Source organism: Alosa pseudoharengus, unplaced genomic scaffold, assembly GCF_046254945.1.
Source record: "Alosa pseudoharengus isolate Yale_2024_CS ecotype anadromous, Long Island Sound unplaced genomic scaffold, YU_APseudo_1.1 YU_APseudo_1.1_scf_9, whole genome shotgun sequence".
In the NCBI taxonomy this organism is placed as follows: Eukaryota; Metazoa; Chordata; class Actinopteri; order Clupeiformes; family Clupeidae; genus Alosa; species Alosa pseudoharengus.
Genome location: NW_027468881.1, coordinates 12,797,398 through 12,817,495, shown reverse-complemented (window position 1 = coordinate 12,817,495; position 20,098 = coordinate 12,797,398). Strand labels below are relative to the sequence as shown.

At 44.6% G+C, this 20,098-nt stretch overlaps 1 protein-coding gene across 1 annotated transcript in view; it reads left to right on the top strand.

The window, feature by feature from the left end:
- Positions 1-3,473: 3,473 nt before the first annotated feature.
- LOC143114467 (ERC protein 2) overlaps positions 3,474-20,098 on the top strand; it is a 182,722-nt gene continuing 166,097 nt past the window's right edge. Inside the window, 4 exon segments of the mRNA XM_076276086.1 lie at positions 3,474-3,570; positions 3,631-4,208; positions 19,200-19,223; positions 19,912-20,098. The exon segment at positions 19,912-20,098 is cut by the window's right edge and continues 254 nt beyond it. Of these exon segments, the coding sequence (XP_076132201.1) occupies positions 3,474-3,570; positions 3,631-4,208; positions 19,200-19,223; positions 19,912-20,098 (886 nt within the window).

Below are 20,098 nucleotides of genomic sequence, written 5' to 3'. Positions count from 1 at the left end.
AAGATTTAGACCTATAGCTTTATATTGAAGTTGATAGCCATCACGGCAAGTAGGCTAGATCTATGATATCATTTTTGAAAAATCAAACCAACACTGCAACAATAACACACATTTCCCAAAAGTTTTATTTTGTAAATACAAATTCCTGCAATATCCAACAAATACATGGTCTGTAAAAATTTGATTAAAAAGTATTATATTAACATATTGGCTAAATTCCACTATGAACTGAATAGCCTGACGTCTTTTATTTGAAACTGATCTCATGATGGCAGCCCGGTTTATATATAAAAATGTGATTGTGTAGCTCACAGCCTGTATGCTGTTGAGCTACCGCGATATCTCGCTCGGAGCAGCCTACCAACTGTTCCTTTAATAGTGTCACGGCCGTCCCGCTGACCGAGTGAGGGGAGAGAGTGGGAGACGATAGTGCGCGCTCTCGCGACACCGATGCCGATGGAGACGCTCGTCTCCGCCAAAGCTGGAACTGTGGAGTGAGATCCGGGGGGAAGTAGGGCTGACGACGGGCGACGAGCTCCGGGCGAGGGTGAGTATCATTCATGTTCTGTGGCACATTGAATTATGATCAGAATTGACATTATTGGCCTATGGACTGAATTAAGTAAAAAAAAGTAAAATAAAATATTGCGGTCTTTATACAGTCAAGCTTAAAACATTATGCAATACTGATAGCCTACATGGGATGCATAGTCTGTCTGATCTAATCCGCACGCTTGGGGTCGCAGGGTAGTCCGGTGGTCTGACATATGGGTAAGATGCTTATGCCAGCCTGCGTGTATACAACCAGTTCTCTACGGGCTGCTGGCTGTCACTCATCCCCCCCAAAAATGCCTTTAACTAACGTTTTAACGTTTGGTGTTTGCAGCAAGCATCGGCGATGCTGCAGAACATTTGATCAACTGGTACATTAATGACTCTGTCATTCATGCCAGTTTTACTTTGACACCTCTAAGCAATTGTAGGCTACGCTTAACTGTCTGGGACGTCAGCTCAAAGCGGAGACAACTTCTGCAACACCCTCGTCTTGTAAGGTGCACCTTCCTCTCTGTCTAGATGAGGAATCGACAGGTTATGCGCCGGAAACTTGTACGTAACGAATAGTTCAATTAAAAGTAGCCTAGCACTTGTTTCGCCGTTAGTGATAGGCATTGACGCACAACTAGGTTTCTGTTGATGTGTAATTGCGCTGCGTTTTTTTTAAATGAGGCGGCACACAACATACATTAAATATGTGTAATATTGCCTGTACATGCTATGCTAACATCCTGCGAGGTGTTGGTACAGGTCATTGGCAGCTGATCAGTAATGTATGATATGTATCATTTAGGTGCATATTGAAATTATATCCATGCTGACACTCGGCTTAACTGCATTTGAATGTTTATGGTACATGGTACATGGCCACTATTAAACAGTTTTAGCCATCATTGCAACTCTTCACGGCACACCGCTCGCTGTCAGAAACAGATTTATTTGGCCGTCATACTAACCGTCCATTCTTAAAGGGATTGACATGTCGTATGATTGACAAAGGTTTTATCCAGTGGGCCATCTGTTGCTCTCTTGAAGTGATTGAAATAACCAATCGCTCTCTACAAGAGGTGGGATTTGCATCCTGTCCCGTACCCTCATCGTGCGTCCCTAGAAACAAGTTACCGCCTATTGTGGATGGACAAGTTTGGAAGAAGTTTGAGACCTTACTGTCAGTGATACACAATAACCTTTTAAGAGTCAGTAGGCTACCCTCTCAATAGTACATTTGTATGCTGTAGCGCGATATGTGAAATATAATATTTCCTCTAATGGCTCAGAACGGCATAATAAGTAGCCGAAATTACATTGTGAAGAGAGATGATACAAATATTAGGCCTAATTGATTTCAACTGTTTAGGCTGCCATTAAGGGCAACGGCCTCCTACAATCCAAGGCAATTCTTCTATCCACTACAAGGATCTTGAAACCTGTGCCAGAAATGTAAGCAGACATAAATATTTCCTACTTCAAAGAGTAGTCTTTTTACATCAGTGCTTAACTATTCCTTGATACTGCCTTGCACCTAATAATAGCACACGTGTTCAGAGCAAGATATTTGTAGGCCTAGCCTACTGGTTTTCACACTTGTGTTTTTCATGTTTGTTTTTTCCTTGGTCTGCTCCATTTTTGGCTGTTTGCTTGCAGTGTTTGAGGGACGTTAGCAGGCACTGATGAGACTTGAGGAGACATATCTTCAAGCCTCCCAGACTTGCGTTTCGTGTTGTGCACTCATATCTTTTCATGTGGTCAACTCAGAACAGTGAGCAGCAGCACTTTGATGTGATTTGTAGAATGAGTTATTTTGTTCTTTAAATGGCAGCTCTTTGCCCAGGGGAATTGCTTTGAGTGGTTGACATTTGCTGAGAGTGATTGTTTTATTGTTTTCTAAATTTAACCTCTGCATCCCATAGTTATTCTCTATATTATTCTATCCTCTCTAGTTATTCTATCCTCCTCTGAACCAGCTGTGTTCTTTTCTTTCTTTCTTTCTTTCTTTCTTTCTTTCTTTCTTTCTTTCATTCTTTCACCTCCTTGCTTCCCTCTCTCACGTAGGTGAGTGACCAGCACCTCTTGCACGCACGGGGGTGTTCATACGGTGATTGATTGTGTGTTTTACTTTCCCCTGCTGTGTGCGTGCTGTGAATGCAACCCTGGCCAGTGTGTGGGCATTGGGCATTGAGCCACCCTCAGCAGAGAGCCTGGTGTTGAATGAGAGGATACAGCACTACAGCCATGGCTAGTCACATTGCCACACTGCTCCCCACTCCACTGTGAGAACTGAGTCACATCCTCATGTCAACTGGACTCAAGCCATTTTTTGTGTCTGCTTACATCTATGCGGTGTGCTCTTTCTCCCCTGCTCTCTTTCTCCGTCTCTCTCTCTTTCTCTTTCTCTCTCTCTCTCTTTCTCTTTCTGTCTCCATCTTCTTCTCTCTCCTGTTCTTCAGACAAATTGAAGATGCTGGCGGGGGCAGCTGCAGGTTGCGCAGCAATAACCGGCTCCCGGAGGCAAATGGGCCAGAGCTCCGACGTGACGCGCAGAATTCATCACACTTCGCCACTTAGCACAACAGAGTGAAACCCCGCCAGTCACCTACGCCAGGCCATCATGTGGATATGTAATGCAGGCTAGTGTAAATGAGACAGACATGAAAGAGTAGCAGGTTACATACATTATTGTGTTGTTTTGACCTGCCGTTTTTTCCATAAGATGGCACCAATGTCTTACGAATGAGGCAATAAAAGGAAACGACCAAACAATCCCCTCCATTCAGAGGCTTTTATGCTTCATACTCCCCCCACCCCTCCCCATCACCACCACCACCCCACCATTTAAAGTTAATCTGGCTGTAGTAATCCCCTAGTCAGAGAGCAGTATAGAATCTCATACTGTAGGGGGCTGAGAGAGAGGAGGCAAGATGTATGGGAGCGCTCGCTCCGTCGGGCACGCCGAGGGCAGCCCTGCCCGCTCGTCCCGCCTGCCCAGGTCCCCTCGCCTGGGCCACCGGCGCCTGGGCGGCAGCGGGGTTATCAGCGGAGGCGGTGGAGAAGGAGTAGCAGTAGGAGGCAGAGGAGGAGGAGGAGGAGGAGGAGGAGGAGGGAAGACCCTCTCCATGGAAAACATCCAGTCGCTGAACGCCGCCTACGCTGCCTCGGGGCCAGTCTACCTGGGTGACCATGATGTGATGACGTCCAGCGCCTACCCCAAGGCCACCATGACCCTGGGTCGGGCCACCAACCGGGCCTCGTACAGCAGCCGCGCCACGGCCATGGGCAGCAGCCCCAACATCAACATGGAGCCGGCCGGGGGCTACCGGGAGCGGGACCGGGACAGCGACACCACCATGCACCTGCACTCGCTGCAGAGCGGGGGTGGCGGATCGGCGACGTCGTCGCTGTTGCGGCAGGCGGTGCGTGGTGGCTCGGAGAGCCCCCTGCTGGACATGCATACGCAGCTGCGGGAGCTGCAGAGGGAGAACGACCTGCTGCGGCAGGAGCTGGACGTTAAGGACAACCAGCTGGGCTCGTCCATGAACAGCATCAAGAGCTTCTGGAGCCCCGAGCTGAAGAAGGAGCGGAGCCTGCGCAAGGACGAGGCCGGACGCACCTCCGTGGTCCGCGAGCAGATGAGGGTGAGCCAGGACGAGAACCAGGTGAGTATGGGGGATGTTTAACCACGCACACACACACAGCACACACACACACACACACACACACACAGACACACAGGGACACACACACACACACACACACACACCATACAGATCACACACAGATGTACTCACCCTTTTTGTTTGTTGTTATTTGCCTCCCCTCCCCCCCTCACACACAACCTCAACCACACACACACACACACACACACACACACACACACACACACACACACACACACACATACACACATACACACATGCAAGAGACGATGATCAGACAAAAAAGCTATTGCCATATGAGAACAGTGCTCTTGTGTTTATAAAGATGAATAAGATTGAGGACCAGCAGAAATTCAAAAGAATCTTCTAGAAAATGTCTCAGGCCTCTCTTAATAAATCACAGAGCTGCACTTAAAGGTCAGGAAAGCTGTGGTGGTTAGGCTCGTTGTCTTTACCGTGAGTGACTTTCTTGCAAATTACTCCCTTTTTCCTGCTAAAGACTAATGACCACCTCCCTGTAAAGTTCACGGTGACTCTGCGAAATGGAGAACAGAAAGGTCTCATCATGGTCTTGTCCTGAGCACATGTCCCTCTCTGTGGGGCGTTGGCACTGTGGTCCTCTCTGGTCAGTTCAGTGGAGAGTGAGGCAGGAGCTCCCTGCTGCTTCCGGCTGCTGTTATCCCTGGAGGAAACAGACCTCGTGTCTTCTTGGTGCCAGACGTCATTCCTCTCGCTGTTGACATTGCCATAGAGACGTGTTGGCTGTGTTCCTTCAAGTCTCAGCTATTGGGTTAGTGGTTCCAAAGGACCAAAGTGAGCTGGGAGGAGGTGGAGGAAAGGGGAATGTTTCTGAATAATGAGTGGACTGGGTGTGTGGTGTAGTAGCAGTCTTTCCCAGTATTTGACCATGGTCAGTAACATAGATATGCTGCTTTCTCTATGACTGACTAATGTGTGATCCTGGGCACCTGAAGATGTACAGTCGCTCAATTCACCTTTATTTGTCTATTTCTAAGTAGCAGGCCATGTGAATAAGTGGCTTAAAGGATAATTCCTGCGATTTTTTTTCACATATATTTTTTTTTCTCGAGGTCACCTAGTACTGTTGGTACAAAAAAATTAAAACATGTTCATGAGCCCCCATGTTCATGCCCCGAGAGTGTAGCACTGTAGCTGCCTGAAACTCGAGCTTGGTTGAACCAATTGTTTTCATTTTTTCATACCAACAGTACTCGATACCTCTAAAAAAAGAGATTTATATGAAAATCAGAATCCCCCTTTTCTCTTTTTCTCTCTCTCTCTCTCTCTCTCTCTCTCTTTCTCTTTCTCTTTCTCTGTGTGTGTGTGTTTTGGATGTGAGTGGGTAATGGCATTTCGATATCTATGTTCATTAGCCTTGCCTGTGGAGGTTTTGGCAGCAGGCTCTCCCTCTTCCACAACTCCTAATTAGCCTCTGTCCGAGTCCGAGCTTAAATGTGGCATAAATCTGCAGTCTAATCGTATTGGCCCAGAGTGACTGTCTCTCCACTCTCCTCCTGTGCTGAGCTGAGCAGAGCTACTCTCCCTCCACAGACTAGCAGCCAGACAGCAGTGTGACAGGAGCCCCCCAGAGAGCCCTGCAGGCTCCGTCTGGCCAGTGCTCGGCTGCTAGTCCCCTTTATACATGTTGGCCCGGTGGGAAATAACAGAACGGCAAACTTTTAAGTGTTTAGTGGTCATGGATGTCATAGGTCAAAAGTTTAGATGGCTCTTTCGTCACATGCACTGGTTGTAACAAGATTGATTGTCACATGCGCTGGTCAGAGTAGCATTGACAGAATGATGTATTAAGAAGTGGCCATCATTTCATAAAGCGAGGCTTTGTTTGAGTGTGAGTCATTGGCCCCTACTTCAGGACAGTCAGTCTCGCTCCGCTTCAGCTGTCAGGATCCATGAAACTCTGAGTCTGAGTAAATAGTAAAATGTCTCAGAGGACTCGTCTCTTCCTTCCTTATTATGGCATATCCTGTTCAGAGAAAGACCTGCTGACGATACCGGTGTCTGAGATCTCTCCTGAGTGTCTGTTTGTGCGTAAATCCTGTTAAGCCAGACCCCTGATCCATTTAAAGTAATTACAACACTAGATGGAGTAAAAACAAATCCGCTTGCATGCTGGTGTTGATGTTATTAGCATTAGTTCAGGTGGTCCATGTAGATATAGGAACATTAACTAAAGTTTTAGACCTAGGCTACAATAATGATGATTCTGAAGGAACAAACAGACAAACAAACAGACAAATGCAACATTCTTTTGCATTCTATTGGTATGGCCTGACTTCTATATGAATGAATACTGATGAGCCTGTAGACTGATGTATGGAATATGGATGTAAAAAAAGCAGTATCCTCGTCAGCAGCATCGATTAGACTAGAAGCATGAGCATTGAGAAACATTGCCATCTTGTACACACTACTTCAGAAGTTAATCTTTGCTCTTATGGCCTCCTCAACTTTCCATAGAGCTGATCAAAAATCGACTGACATGAATTTTTGATATGTTTGTCTGGGGCTGCTCTGAGCTATATGGCTGCTGCGAGATGATTGAGAATGATGAGTGATATTTTGAGAGCCTGTGATGTTGACAGAGTCTTGTGTATTTCCGTAAGCCCACAGATGGGAGAATATGATAGAGACTGAGGAGAGAAGGAGAGAGTGAGAGGTAGAGAGAGATTGGCAGAGTTATTTAGCCTCTATCCTCAGGGCTTGCCTTCCTTATAAATATCTCTATTCATCACCCCCTCTCACTCTCTTCTTGCTGGTCACCTATGTCTTTAGACCTTTAGTGGACGTACACACACACAGAGAGAGAGAGAGACAGAAAGAGAGTGAGGGAGATAGAGATATAGATAGAGTGTGTCTTTACGGCTGGTCGGTCTTCGCATTGTCCTTTCATTCAGCTGAAGTCACACCTTTCCCTGCACCATTGCCCTCTCACGGCTGACTTCCTCTCCGCTTTACTGTGTGTGCCTGTGATCGCCCAGTCACATCAATGTTTAAGCACAACAAAAAAGTACTCTATACAGTACAAATGCTGAGACCTCTGTGTAGAGCAGTGATGAAACCTCAACCTCAGACAACCTTTGACCTCTGAACTGTGGCAATAAGGATGGGGATCCACTGAGACTGGGGGGGGCATCTTAAACGTCTGCACAGCACTGTAAATAACAGCATGTCAAGCCATTAAAGACAATTCCAGTGTAAGCTTCAGTGTTGCTTTTGTGCTGTGGTGATAATGCACACACTGCACTCTTTTTCCCTGAGACTTTTTACAAGTGTCTCTGTCTTGGTGCGCTGACACAAGCACTCGCTACTGAGTCCTCCCCAGTCGCTCTCTTATCATCAGAACAGGGCCTCGGGCCACGGCAGACAGAAAGACCAAGCAGGAAATAGAGGCCAGATTAAAATGAGAAAGAGCCGCATCAATAAGATGACTAATATTTGATACATTGTAGGCATTTTTATGCTAATTGTGCAGAAGCATTTGTGCCTTCTTAGGATGACTTATTGTTCCACTTTGCAGAGAGAGAGAGAGAGAGAGAGAGAGAGAGAGAGAGAGAGAGAGAGAGAGAGAGAGAGAGAGAGAGAGAGAGAGAGAGAGAGAGAGAGAGAGAGAGAGAGAGAGAGAGAGAGAGAGAGAGAGAGAATTGGCTGCTGGTTATATGCATCTGAAATCTGAGAGATTTATTGTGTTTAACAGGATGCTCTAAACTTGTGCTGAGGGACCCTGACTGGCTCCGTCTCAGTCACAGAAGCCTTTTGTGGGCACTTGAGGTGGAATTGAGGCAGATTAGTGGTTTGTGGGCATGAGAGGCACTTCAGCCATGAGGCAGTAATGAGGGTGGGCTCCGGAGCCGACGGGTCAAGTGCAGAGCTAGCATCAGTCGCTTGTGAGAACACCTCTTGAGCTTCGGTGCCAGCCGGGGCATGAAGTTGTCTCTGAATTTTGAAATTGTTTCTTGTTGTTTTCTCCCGGGAGAGGCAAGTGGAGCACAAAAAAACAGCAGTTTTGAGCATCTGAGAAGTGTCTAAGTGGCTGTGATTGTTGCAATGACTGTCTCCTGTGCTTTTTATGAAAGTGGGCTAGGTTCAAGCGTATAAATGAATATGTTTTCCTTATGTGAATTATGCAAATGAGACTGAGTTTGGCAAGAGGGAAATCAAGAGACCTTGGATTGAGAGAAAAGTGTGAACCAGTGTGTGTGAAGAAGGAGCATTTGAAGAAGGCTCTTGCTCAGTGTAGCAACAGGCACAAAGACACCTTCCAGCAATGCGTCACCGCAGATGGTGGGGTGGTGGTGGAGGGGGTGGAGGAGGCTGGAGAGTAGATGAGTTGTTGAGTGGATGGGTAGTTTTTGATTTGAGCACTGACAGACGAACAGCACTGCCCAGTAGTTTTTAAAGAGCAGCTTCTTGCTTCGGTTTTTAGTTCACTGAACAGATTGATAGATAGATAGATAGATACTTTATTGATCCTCAAGGGAAATTCAAGGGTCTCAGTAGCATACAGACATAACACACAATATGCACTTACAGCAGAAATTGTAAACATAAGTATAAGTATAAACATATTTCTAAACTCCACTGTACAATAAAGACAGTAGAAGATAAGACAGATAAGAAAACTAACAAAACTAAATACTAAATACACTATATAAGTTAAATTAAGAATGAACAGAACAGAACACAACCGGGGAAAATTAGCACATGCAATGTTCCTTCTTGCTGGTCTGTGGTGTCCCACCTGGTTCTGTGGTTCTGTTGTGTTGACGTACCACAGGGAAACATTACATTTCTTCAAAATGGACTCACATTTAGGAAGCACTTATATTGAAGGAGACACACACATGCCCACACATGCCCCCCCTCCATTAGCTTCTTGTCACTGTGGTTTGTGCTCAGAGTGCCTAGACAAATGACAAGCAAGTAAGGAAACCTTTCAATAGACCACAAAAGCTTTGTCCTTTGAAAGAGTGAAGAAAATAGGTAGCAAAGTGCTTTGGTAGTATTCAGTGCCTCTTTTTGGAATGCAGAGAGGAGATGCAATTATTTCTGAATATGATTGGACAATAGTATGATTCTTAGGGTATTATCATCATTTTTATCCTTCTTTAGCATTTATTTTGTACTGCAGAGAGTTGATATAATATAGCCAACGTTTTGTTATGATTCATATTTGAGAACATCTATTTCACACGCTCCAAGAGTGAGAATCAGTTTTTTCCCCCTCACAAAATGATTTTAATTCACCATAATTGGACATTGAAGCACTCACTCATCCAGCAATACAAAAGAGCTACTTCTTTTCATAAATACTTAAAAATGCTCAGCAACGTACAAGTCTTACTTCAGACCCAAGTGGGCAGATCTGCTGTTTGAGCTCAGTGAAGCAATCTCTACCAGCTCCTACTTCCAGAGTGGCATGTCTTCCTCTTTCATCTGGGAACTCTGGCTTCCTCACCAAGAGGTTACTTGCTCTATGTCTCCCTGCAGCCTCTGTAGTTTTGACCCCCTGGTAGCATGTTCTGCCATGGCCTAGTTTTCTTTTTTTTGTTGTCAAAAATCCATCGTGAGGTTGAAAGGATGATTATGGAGCACGCTCGTCCTCTTGGAGAGGAACTCGAGGGGCTGGGTGTTACCTCAGCATGTTGGTGTTGTTCCGGTCTGCGCTGAGATGCCAAACACAGATTTCCATATTCACTTGGCAGAGTATGTAGCAGTGTGCTCATTCCTGCCATTTATGGGGCCAGGCTGTCAGTCTGTCGGACTCAGGGAATGTTGCTATGGGAGGCAAAGAAAGGCTCTGGAGAATAGCTCTGTATTTTATCACTGTATGGTTGGCTAAAGTGTCTGGCCTTGAATTGCAGTTGGACAAATGAATGAGGGCACACACACATACATGGATGCAGAAACACACACACACACACACACACACACACACACACACACACACACACACACACACACACATACGCACACATACGTACAGTACAGTACGCCACATGAAAAAGCGTAGTAATGGTTTCAGCAACACACTTCTATAATCATACATGAAATCCTCTCAGGGTCATGTCGACTGGTACTGAGCTGTGTGCGTGTGCGTGTGCGTGTGCGTGTGCGTGTGCGTGTGCGCGTGCGCGTGTGCGTGTGCGCGTGTGTGTTTGCGTGTACCACACACTCGTGCTATGAGGCTTCCATGAGTAACAGAAGGTGGGGTCGGCAGTAAGGCCTCTCTGTAGGTGTATGGACAGCTGCCCTCGGCGCCTCCCTCAGGGCACATCAGAAACACACTGGCCATGAGGAGTTAAGGAGGTGAGGAGGTGTGGAGGTGCACGACTGATAGCGCCCCCGCACACACCTGCAGGCCTGTGGCCACTGTAGCTCCTCAGGCTAATGATACAGCACATGAACAAAGCCTCTAGCCTGTCATTCGCCTCCGTAGCACTTTATCGCCACCGTAGCACTATTGAGAAGGCGTTGCTCTGCCGAGCACATGAAGAATTATCTTGAATTTCCCCTTGGGGATCAATAAAGTATCTATCTATCTATCTATCTATCTATATATCTATGATAGCATTTCAGCTATTACTTGGTTCAACACAGCAGACTCACAATCCTCTAAGATGCCAAATGGAAATACAGTACAGTCTGTTAGTGACTGGATCTACGCCCATCTACCTAGTCATTTTACTGGACAGTCTGTCAGTGACAACCTTTGAGGTGTTACCTACCTAGTGCTTCTACAGCTGACTCTCTGACCACCAATGCCAAATGCTACGTACGGTACCCTCCAGGTCCTCTGAGGCCAAAATGGCTATATAGTACTGTATGACGTGACTGGGCACATGGATATGGCACACAGACCTGGTGAGAGAGTGGTGCTTTAGCAGCTCCTTCCATCTCGGTGGGAGTTGGTCAACTACACTGAGCACAGGAAGTATGCCATTTGGCCACCGCTCTGCTGCCCTCTCCACTCCTCTCCTCTCCTTTCCTCTCCTCTCTTCTCTCTTTCTCTCTCTGGGCACACAATGAAGAGACAGTCACCTGAGGCGTTCCTCCCACATGACTGACCTGGTGTGTGCAATATCTCGGTAACAGAGATGTGATTAATGCCTAAACGGGCTAGAAAAGAGAAGAATGTTATTATATAAAGACATTCATGAGATTCCAATGCTATTTTGTAAAGGTTTTTGTAAATAAGATCTTTGTTTTTGTAAATAAAATCTTTTAGATGGGGCTTGAGGGAACATTGCCCTTTGTGAGCATAATTTAATTCCAGCTTTTGACCTGCAGATACTGCATGGCCAATTACATCGAGTTAGACAAATTAAATGTCAAATTTGTCGCTGCCTGCAGGCATTTGAAATGGACCTGTTTGAAAATCACATTCTTTCCTGGCCCCATGTCCTCATATGCCCTTGTCCTTGAAGTTTCAAACACTGTGCTCATCATAGAACCAGAGGTAGCATAAGTGGCAATTTTACTGAATTTTTCATCTGCACACGATGGCATACGCCCAAACTCATAAAACTCATGGATCACAAACTCTGACTTCTGAGCCAAGCTCATGCCTGACTGACTGCAAGGAGATGCTGTTTCAAAATGATGGAGACGTCATGGCTGCCATTTTCCCTGCGTGCCATGTGCCGTTTTGGAGCTCGTGGCTGGGAGATGGTGCCGGCGCTGGAGGATGGTGTTGTTGACGTGTCTGGCTGAGGTTGAATGCGCCTTCATCAGTGCCGCATTATGCTGGGCGTCCGCAGAGATAACCGATCTGCTCACAATAAACCTTGTTTGTCATCAAGGTCCCAGTTTGTGTCCATCAGAGCTGTGTGCTCATTCACATCCACTTACTGCCTTACAAAGAGAAAACAGAAGCTCTGATTATGGTGTTTGTGTTTGTGTGTTCCCATTTTAGTGTGTGTGTGTGTGTGTGTCTGGACCACGCAGGGAATTTGTTGTCACATCACCATTCTCCTCTCTCAGAGCTCCTGCCTGTCAGTTCTCTGATTTAAATGAAATGGCTTCTTAATTAGCATTCTCTTCATGAGAGGAATGATTACTGTGCTGCAGCTAATGACAATCGCTCATCCCCACACTTTCTTTCTTTCTCTCTCTCTATCTTTCTTTCTTTCTCTCTTTCTTTCTTTCTTTCTTTCTCTATTTCTCTCTCTCTTTCTTTCTTTCTCTCTGTCTTTCTCTCTTTCTTTCTCTACTCTAACTGGATGTGGTTCACACCTTTCTCCCCTCCTCCCTGTTCTTGTCACCACCACGCACTCCTCCTCTCTCATGGTGTGACAGCAGATGCCTCTCTGGTGGGTGGAGGATGGAGATGTATAGGTTTGCTTTACCTCTGTTTCAGCCTGCCTGAGAAATCTGCACACTAATGCTCCAAACAGGGCTTTACTAGAGGATGGCTTCTGTGCCTTCTGTGTGTTTGTGTGTGTGTGTGTGTGTGTGTGTGTGTGTGTGTGTGCGTGTGTATGTGTGTGTGTGTGTGTGCGCGTGTGTGCGCGTGGGCATGTATTGATTTAACACGGTAGCCAATGCTCTGAATACAGTTTAGTTGTAGCAGATTGATTGCCTCTGTGCCTTAGTCATGACTCACTCACATTCATCCTCTTTACTTGTGGATGCCTTTCCTCTCTCTCTCTCAGTTCCGCTTTCTCTCTTACTCTCTCTTTCATTCTCTCTCTCTCTCTCCTCTCTCTCTGCCTCTTTCTCTTTCTGTTGCTGGCCTTCTTTCTTTCTCTGTCCAAAGTAAGGATAGGATGGATGAGGATCTCTGTCCTAGGATAAATGTAATCTTGACCAAGTGCACCTCTCCCACCTAAATCAGCCATTTATCCCATACCTGTGTGGACTATATCCAGGCTGTAATCATAATATACTTTGAGGGACCCCCCCCCCCCCCCCACTAATACGAAGGCATAACATCTTATGCTACAGTAGTATCACTCACTGTCCAAAATAATCACTTGTTACAAACTGGAAAATGGTATGCTAAATGGTTAAATAACTGACTGAGACTGAGTGCAGAGGTGAGATGATCTCAGTTAAGTAAAGAAACCTGATTACAGAGAATTATCAGGAAAACACTGATTTGCCTTGCACAATAATCCTCTCTTGAGCCATCACTTTGTAGAATACCATGGAATTATGAAATACCGATTGATATTCTGTACTGATGTACGAATTGGTCATTATTTCTGAGAAATTATGCACTGCTGTCTCTCTCTGCCCTTCGGCTCCTGTAGCATTTGATCAGTGCTCTTTTTAAGCTGAACTAGTAGTGCTTAACTACAAAGTATTGTTAACTGTTGTCTAATGGCATGGCGGAGGTCATACATAATCTTATGGGATCATGTAAACAATATTCAAACCAAAACAACTGCTTCCTAGACTAAGCTATGACACTTTTTAACAAGATAGGTCAGTTTTTTCTCCTTTACTTGCCCCATGCCACCTTCTATCCCTGCCCAAATGACATCATCATGCCCCCTTTCCCCCTCTCTCTTAAGGCTACTTTGAATGCGTTAGTTTACATGATCTCATGGAAACATGATAATACAGCCACACAAAGGTTTTTGAATATTTGCTACTTTGGCCACAATATGCACAGATTTATGTTCATATGATTATAGTTATAGTTGTAATTTGTTTAACCTTCAATGGCATTAGATAGAATGGCACACAAAAATGAGAAAAAACAGTATTATTAGACATTATTGTTTAAAAGAAAACATATTCACATATCACCCCATGTGTTCATGAATTTGTAGATATGACAGAATGGCAGGAACTGATTTTACCCGCCATGCACATTTGGTCCCCCTCAATGTTAACTCCATGGCTACAACCTTGGACTATATTATTGCCATTGCTCTGCCTGGGTTGTGCATGTATATCTGGCTATTGGGCACATCAACAGATTATAATGATATGCACAAGGTTCTGCTTCATAGGTGACAGTACGAGGGGCTGTGAGTATGCATTAGAATACTAAATGTCACCTTTTGCTTCAGTGCATTGTGGTCCGAGTGACACGAGGAGTCGCCGTAGAAACACACCTCTGAACCAGGCCATCTGCTCCCTGGCATGTGTGACACCACCTCAGAGTCCACTGACATGAGATAAACATCGCAATGGCCCTGTGGATGTTAGTATCAGATAGCACACACACACACACACACACACACACACACACACACACACACACACACACACACACACTCACCAGTGCTGGACTTATCACTATCATTATTTGTTGCCATGAACAACCGTTTTCTTTATTCAATTTTCTGTTGGCTACTAAATCAAGACTGTCTGGAAATAGATTACTGTTTTTTCATAAAACTCACCCAAGTCAATAATGAAGAGGTGGCGCAGTGAGTTCATCTTGGAACTTTAAAGATTTAGCGACGGCTCAAACAACAGTGCCTGAGAAAGACACTGGTACTGTGTGTTCCTTTGGTTCCAGTCACGGCTCCACACCCAGTAATCACGCTCTCTAATGGAACAAAAATGCAGAAATGCAAAATCGTCAACTGAGAATGAACAAAGGTCCAAGTGAACTTTTGAGAAAAACCCTTTCTAAAACCACAATCAAATAACCACCATTCTAATAAATTCATTTTCAGATTATATCATCAATCATTATCATTGCATTATCAAAATCATATAATATTATATTATTTAGTTGCAAAAAAGATAGACTGTTACTTCTCGGTTGATGATTTCTGTGTTAAACTCTTGGAAAGTATAAAAGTTTGTATCACACTTGTCTGTTAAACGAATGCCTGCAAATAAGCCCAGTGTGCATGTGTTGTTCTAAAGCCCTGCTGAGAACCAAAACCTCCCTCAGACAGTGTTGACAAACTGGGACACGTCTGTAGGGCATGGGGTTAACCAGGACAGAGCCAATGAGTGCAGGGCAGAGTTGAGGAAATGAAAGGGGGAGAAGAGATGAAGGTGTGTCAGAGAAAGAGTGAGATGAAGGGGAACAGAGAGATGAAGAGGATGAGTGTCTCAGTTACCCAGATGGATGTAACTATTTCCACTCTTACGAGACTTTCCACTCTCACCTCAGAGTCTTCAGAATATACTCAGCTGAGAGAGAGAGCGAGAGAGAGAAGTTGAAAATGTAGTTGGAAATACAGTGAATGTTAAATTCCACTCTCTTCAAAACTGCTATTGCATGGTGGTGCTGATGGATTCCTTCAAAATCGATAATTGAGAGCACACACACACACACACACACACACACACACACACACACACACACACACACACACACACACACACAGGAAGCTCAGCACTGGAGGAGATTTTTAGGCATGCTGCACAGGGCTGTTGCATCTTGGCAGGCTGTGTCTTCGGCCCACGCTCGTGTTTCAGAACAAAAATCTAAAATTCAATATTTGAGCTGAATACATTATCTGAAGCAAACATGACAAATGGAGGCATCACCTCCAGAAAGACGGCCGTATTTGGGCCAGCGGCTCGTTTGTTCAAGGCTTGCTGGCGCGTGGATCCTGAGGCAACTGCTCTTACTTTGTGATTTGCGGTGTATTAGGGGCAATTATTTTGTCAGTGTGAATCACTGTGTACAAAAAGCTTCTGCACAGTGCACACACACACACACACACACACACACACACACGCACACACACACACACACACACACACACACACACACACACATGGGCTTAAATAGTCTGTCTGCACTCTTTGTGCATCCTGTGCTTGTGTCAGTGAAGTGTTTAGCAGATGTACCGGTACTAGCATTTCTGTAAGGGATAATGTACAGTAGCCTATAGAACGCCGGTCATTATTGGGAAAATAAATCCCGACAGGGCGAACCGAACTTGTTCCGGTCTTGTTCCGCCCTGAAGGGACTTATTTTTTCAATAATGACCAGCTTCTATACATTATCCCGCTTATTACACGGCTACTTGCCAAAGCAAAATAATAAACTCCCCACGATATGACTTTAGCCTACAGAGCCTAGCCTATTTGTTACCATTCATTGTGGCATTTGCTGAAACAAATAGTTTGCAACAACACACGCTGAACTTGAATCAAAAATTCTTTAGAACACAGCTGATCAACCGTCTGCTTTCACTTTTGAATGAAGTTCCAGTCCTTGCCTAGTGATATGAAATACCTGAATTAGAAGCACAAATTCTGTCATTATTTTTTTCAGAGGTCCTTTCCCAAGAAATAATGACCGCTAGAACTTTGGGAAATCCCATTCAAGTCAATTGAGCGTTCTACTTGCCTTGCCTTGTGAAGAGCCGTCTAATAAGTAGTATTAATAGACAGTGTATATTTTGTTTGTGTGTGTGTATGTGTGTATGCCTGTATGTGTGTGTATGGGTATGTGTGTGTGTATGTTTGTGATAGAGTTTGTGTGTCTTTGTGTATGCTATGTGTGTGTGTATATGTGTATGCCCGTATGTGTGTATGTTAGTGTGGGAGAGAGATTAAAGTTGCGATTGATGGTTTAAAGAGTGTATAATATCTGCACTAGATTGGGATGGATGAGAGAAGTGTAGTCTGCTCCGCTGACTGACAGACAGACACACTGACAGGCAGATAGGCAGGCATGCATGCATGCAGGCGGGCGGGCAGCTCTGAGCGGCTCCTTAATGGTGTGCTGTTGTCAGCACCTCAGCCTGAGGGCCAGGACACAGCATCATACTGCAGCTCTCCGCAGCGCCTTAATCTGCGTGAGTTATGGCTCTACTGATGCCACTCTGCACTGGACTTGCAATAACACTACAGCCTCCCGTGCTTTCTCACCCCTGTAGGGCACACTTTGGCTGAACACACACTTAAAGCTCCTCGCTAAGAGGGGGATGAACTTTTGTTTATGTATTTAACAGTAGGCACACCGACATCACACACTGTTAGCCACTTATCACCTGTAATCATGTGGCATTATCTGATGGGCATCATGGATTTTAATAGTAGCCTAGCCTAGCTGCTGAATTTAAAACAAATGGGCATGATATTGTGTAGTAAAAATGCTTTTTTGAGTGTAGGAGTTCTTAAACACGGATTTGGTAAATGGTGTTGTTTCATGAGATGTTGTTTTTTAATTTTTTAAGTGAACTAATCAAAATGGCACACGTTAACTTGCTGTGTGTTGATGGCGCCCAATGTAAAAGCTGCTGTTGAAAGGAGCTTTACTGCCATCTGTTGGATGTTGGTGGTTGCACAACATCGACACCTAGCAAGTGTGGAGTATTTGGGTTGTAGCAGCTCCTTTCATACGCCTTTATTGTGTGTCTATTAGTATAAACCAGATAGACCCATTAAGACAGGCCTGACAGGAACAGTACTGCCATTACTGTCCATACATTAGAAATGCTATGTACGTAATGTGATGTACCTGTTTGTTTGTGCATTGTGCTGAGAGCCCTCGTGTCTTGTGTGTTTCTCTGCTGAGAGTTTTGTATAGATTGACAGGTGAGCATTGGTCAGGCCCATAGACTGTATGGAACATAGCTGAATGGAGCCACTACAGTATGTCCAATTCTATATATATACAGTACAGTCTATGGGCAGGCCCAGTGTGGTGGTCATGAGTCTCCTGGACATGGGCACCAAGGTATCTTTTCTATAAATGATGGTTGATGGTAGCTCTAGTAGGGTGCACTTCCATTGCACATATGAGGCCAGTGAATCGGACAATGTCCTTAAAAAGGGTTGAGTATTGGTATCTGGCAATACAATGCATACCATGATACAGGGGTAACAGTTCTGAAATATGCAGTATTTCAATACTGTAACCAAGATATAAAGATTTTTAAAATGTTATTTTAGGAAAACTGTCATAGTAGAAAGAACTGTTTGTCTCAGACAATGTTGTTACATTGGAGTCAAACAGTCAAATAGCTCAAGATAAATGACAACATATCTAGTGATTGGGGGTTTAACACAACTCAAACTGACTTTATCTTTGCAAGTACAAGTCGATACAGTGTTTTTCAGAAACGACAGCATCTCAAAACATATTATCACCATACTGAAGTCAAGTGTATCAATACACCACTGTCCTAAAGAGATTTGAAAAAGTTTTATTTCCCGGGGTGGCAAAAGATCCTCCATATATCTGAAAGGGCAGTGGTGGTAAAGGAGAGGTTCTTCCTGGGTCTCGTAGGTTGTGGAGAAGATGCCACTGTTGATGCGTTTGATGTCTGTGGCATCAGGCAGGTGGTTGCTGCTCAGTAGGGGGATGATGAGTCCCCCTCAAATCTTTTATACTAGGTAGTGGGGAGGGTGTCTCGTTTTTCGTACCGCTCTCACCCACTGCCAACTGCGAATCCATACAAAAGTAGTTGAAGCTAGGGGAGCTGTCCAAACCAGAAGCGGAAGCCATCACTTTAGGAAGAAAAAAACACTCATCTTTACTGAAGCAAATTCCCTATTTGTATTCACAGTTGTACAGAAGCCTGACTCATACTCCAAAAGCTTTTTGTAATCTGCACAAAAGAAAATTCCCAATCTGTATTCATAGTCTCTTTTCTTTGTAAAGAGCCACTTAATTCTTAAAACTTAACTCACTTTTGACTCTTCAAGCATTACATTTTCATTTGTGGACTCTTGTACAGATGTAAACTTCCCCATAGATACTGTATGACTTCAAACTCTGCATTGTGATAATGACTATAGTATCATTATAACTCACATTATCACATACCCCTCTATATATGGACTTTTCAGAATAAAAGAAACGTGTATAAATATTCTGTGTTCTGCTTTGCATGATTTCTTTTGAGTATCTACATTATTAGAAGCTTTTTTCTGTTGCTGCTTACAGTATGTGCTGCTGCTTGCTATCATTTTTATGGCTGTGCTGTTTTCCATTTTTTGTTGCTGCTCTCGTGTTTTACCAGATTTCTTTGGTTCTGTTTACTGTTCCCTTCATGTATCGATTCTCTGCTGAAGTCACTGGACCCCCGGAGAGCCAAGGTTTGTGCATGAGTCTTCTGTTCTGTCTGTCTTCTGTTGCTTCCACATAGTCACTGTCTTAGCCTTTTCTTTTAGCTCAGTATTTCTTTTTAGTTTAGCGTTATTTTTGTGTGTCGAGATGTGCATGCTTCTTGTGTGTTGTATGTTTAACCGTCTGTTGTCTAATTTCTTTCCAAACGGCTCTCTAAAGACCATGAGGCCATGGACTACTGTCTGTCTTTCCAGTGATAGCTTGGCAAGCAGTATACTTCAGATACTAAAAAGCCTTTATTTGCTACATTCCTCTGGGAAGTTTGTTCTGGATAACTTTAAAGTTACTCTGGATATCAAAGTAAGACTTGTGCCACAGGTTTATAGAGAATGAATGCGACTAATGCAGAAAAAGGCTACTGAATGGAACTGTTATCTACAGTATGCTTTCCCCTGCTTTGTAACCTTAATGGCAAGTGCAATATAAAGTGAAATGTAATATTTAGACATTCAGACAGCAGAAATTACACAATTAAACGCCTCTCTGTCAAAGGTAGGCGTCTCCTTGTAGTTTAGTTCACTATTTTCTTCCTCCATCAGTATTGTCATCTCACTATGTTCTCCTCTTTGTCTCTCTCTACCTCACTCTACCACTCTCTCTCTCTCTCTCTCTTTCTCTTTCTCTTTCTCTTTCTCTCTGGGACCACGGCTCTGCCAGCACTTGCAGATGACCATCCAGGCCCTGCAGGACGAGCTGCGCACCCAGCGGGACCTGAACCAGCTGCTGCAGCAGGAGAGCCGCAGCAGTGTCGGGGGCGGCGTGAGCCCCGAGCGCCTGTCGGCCGTGGAGCCCACCGAGGAGAACTTCCAGCGGCTGCAGACGGAGCACGAGCGGCAGGCCAAGG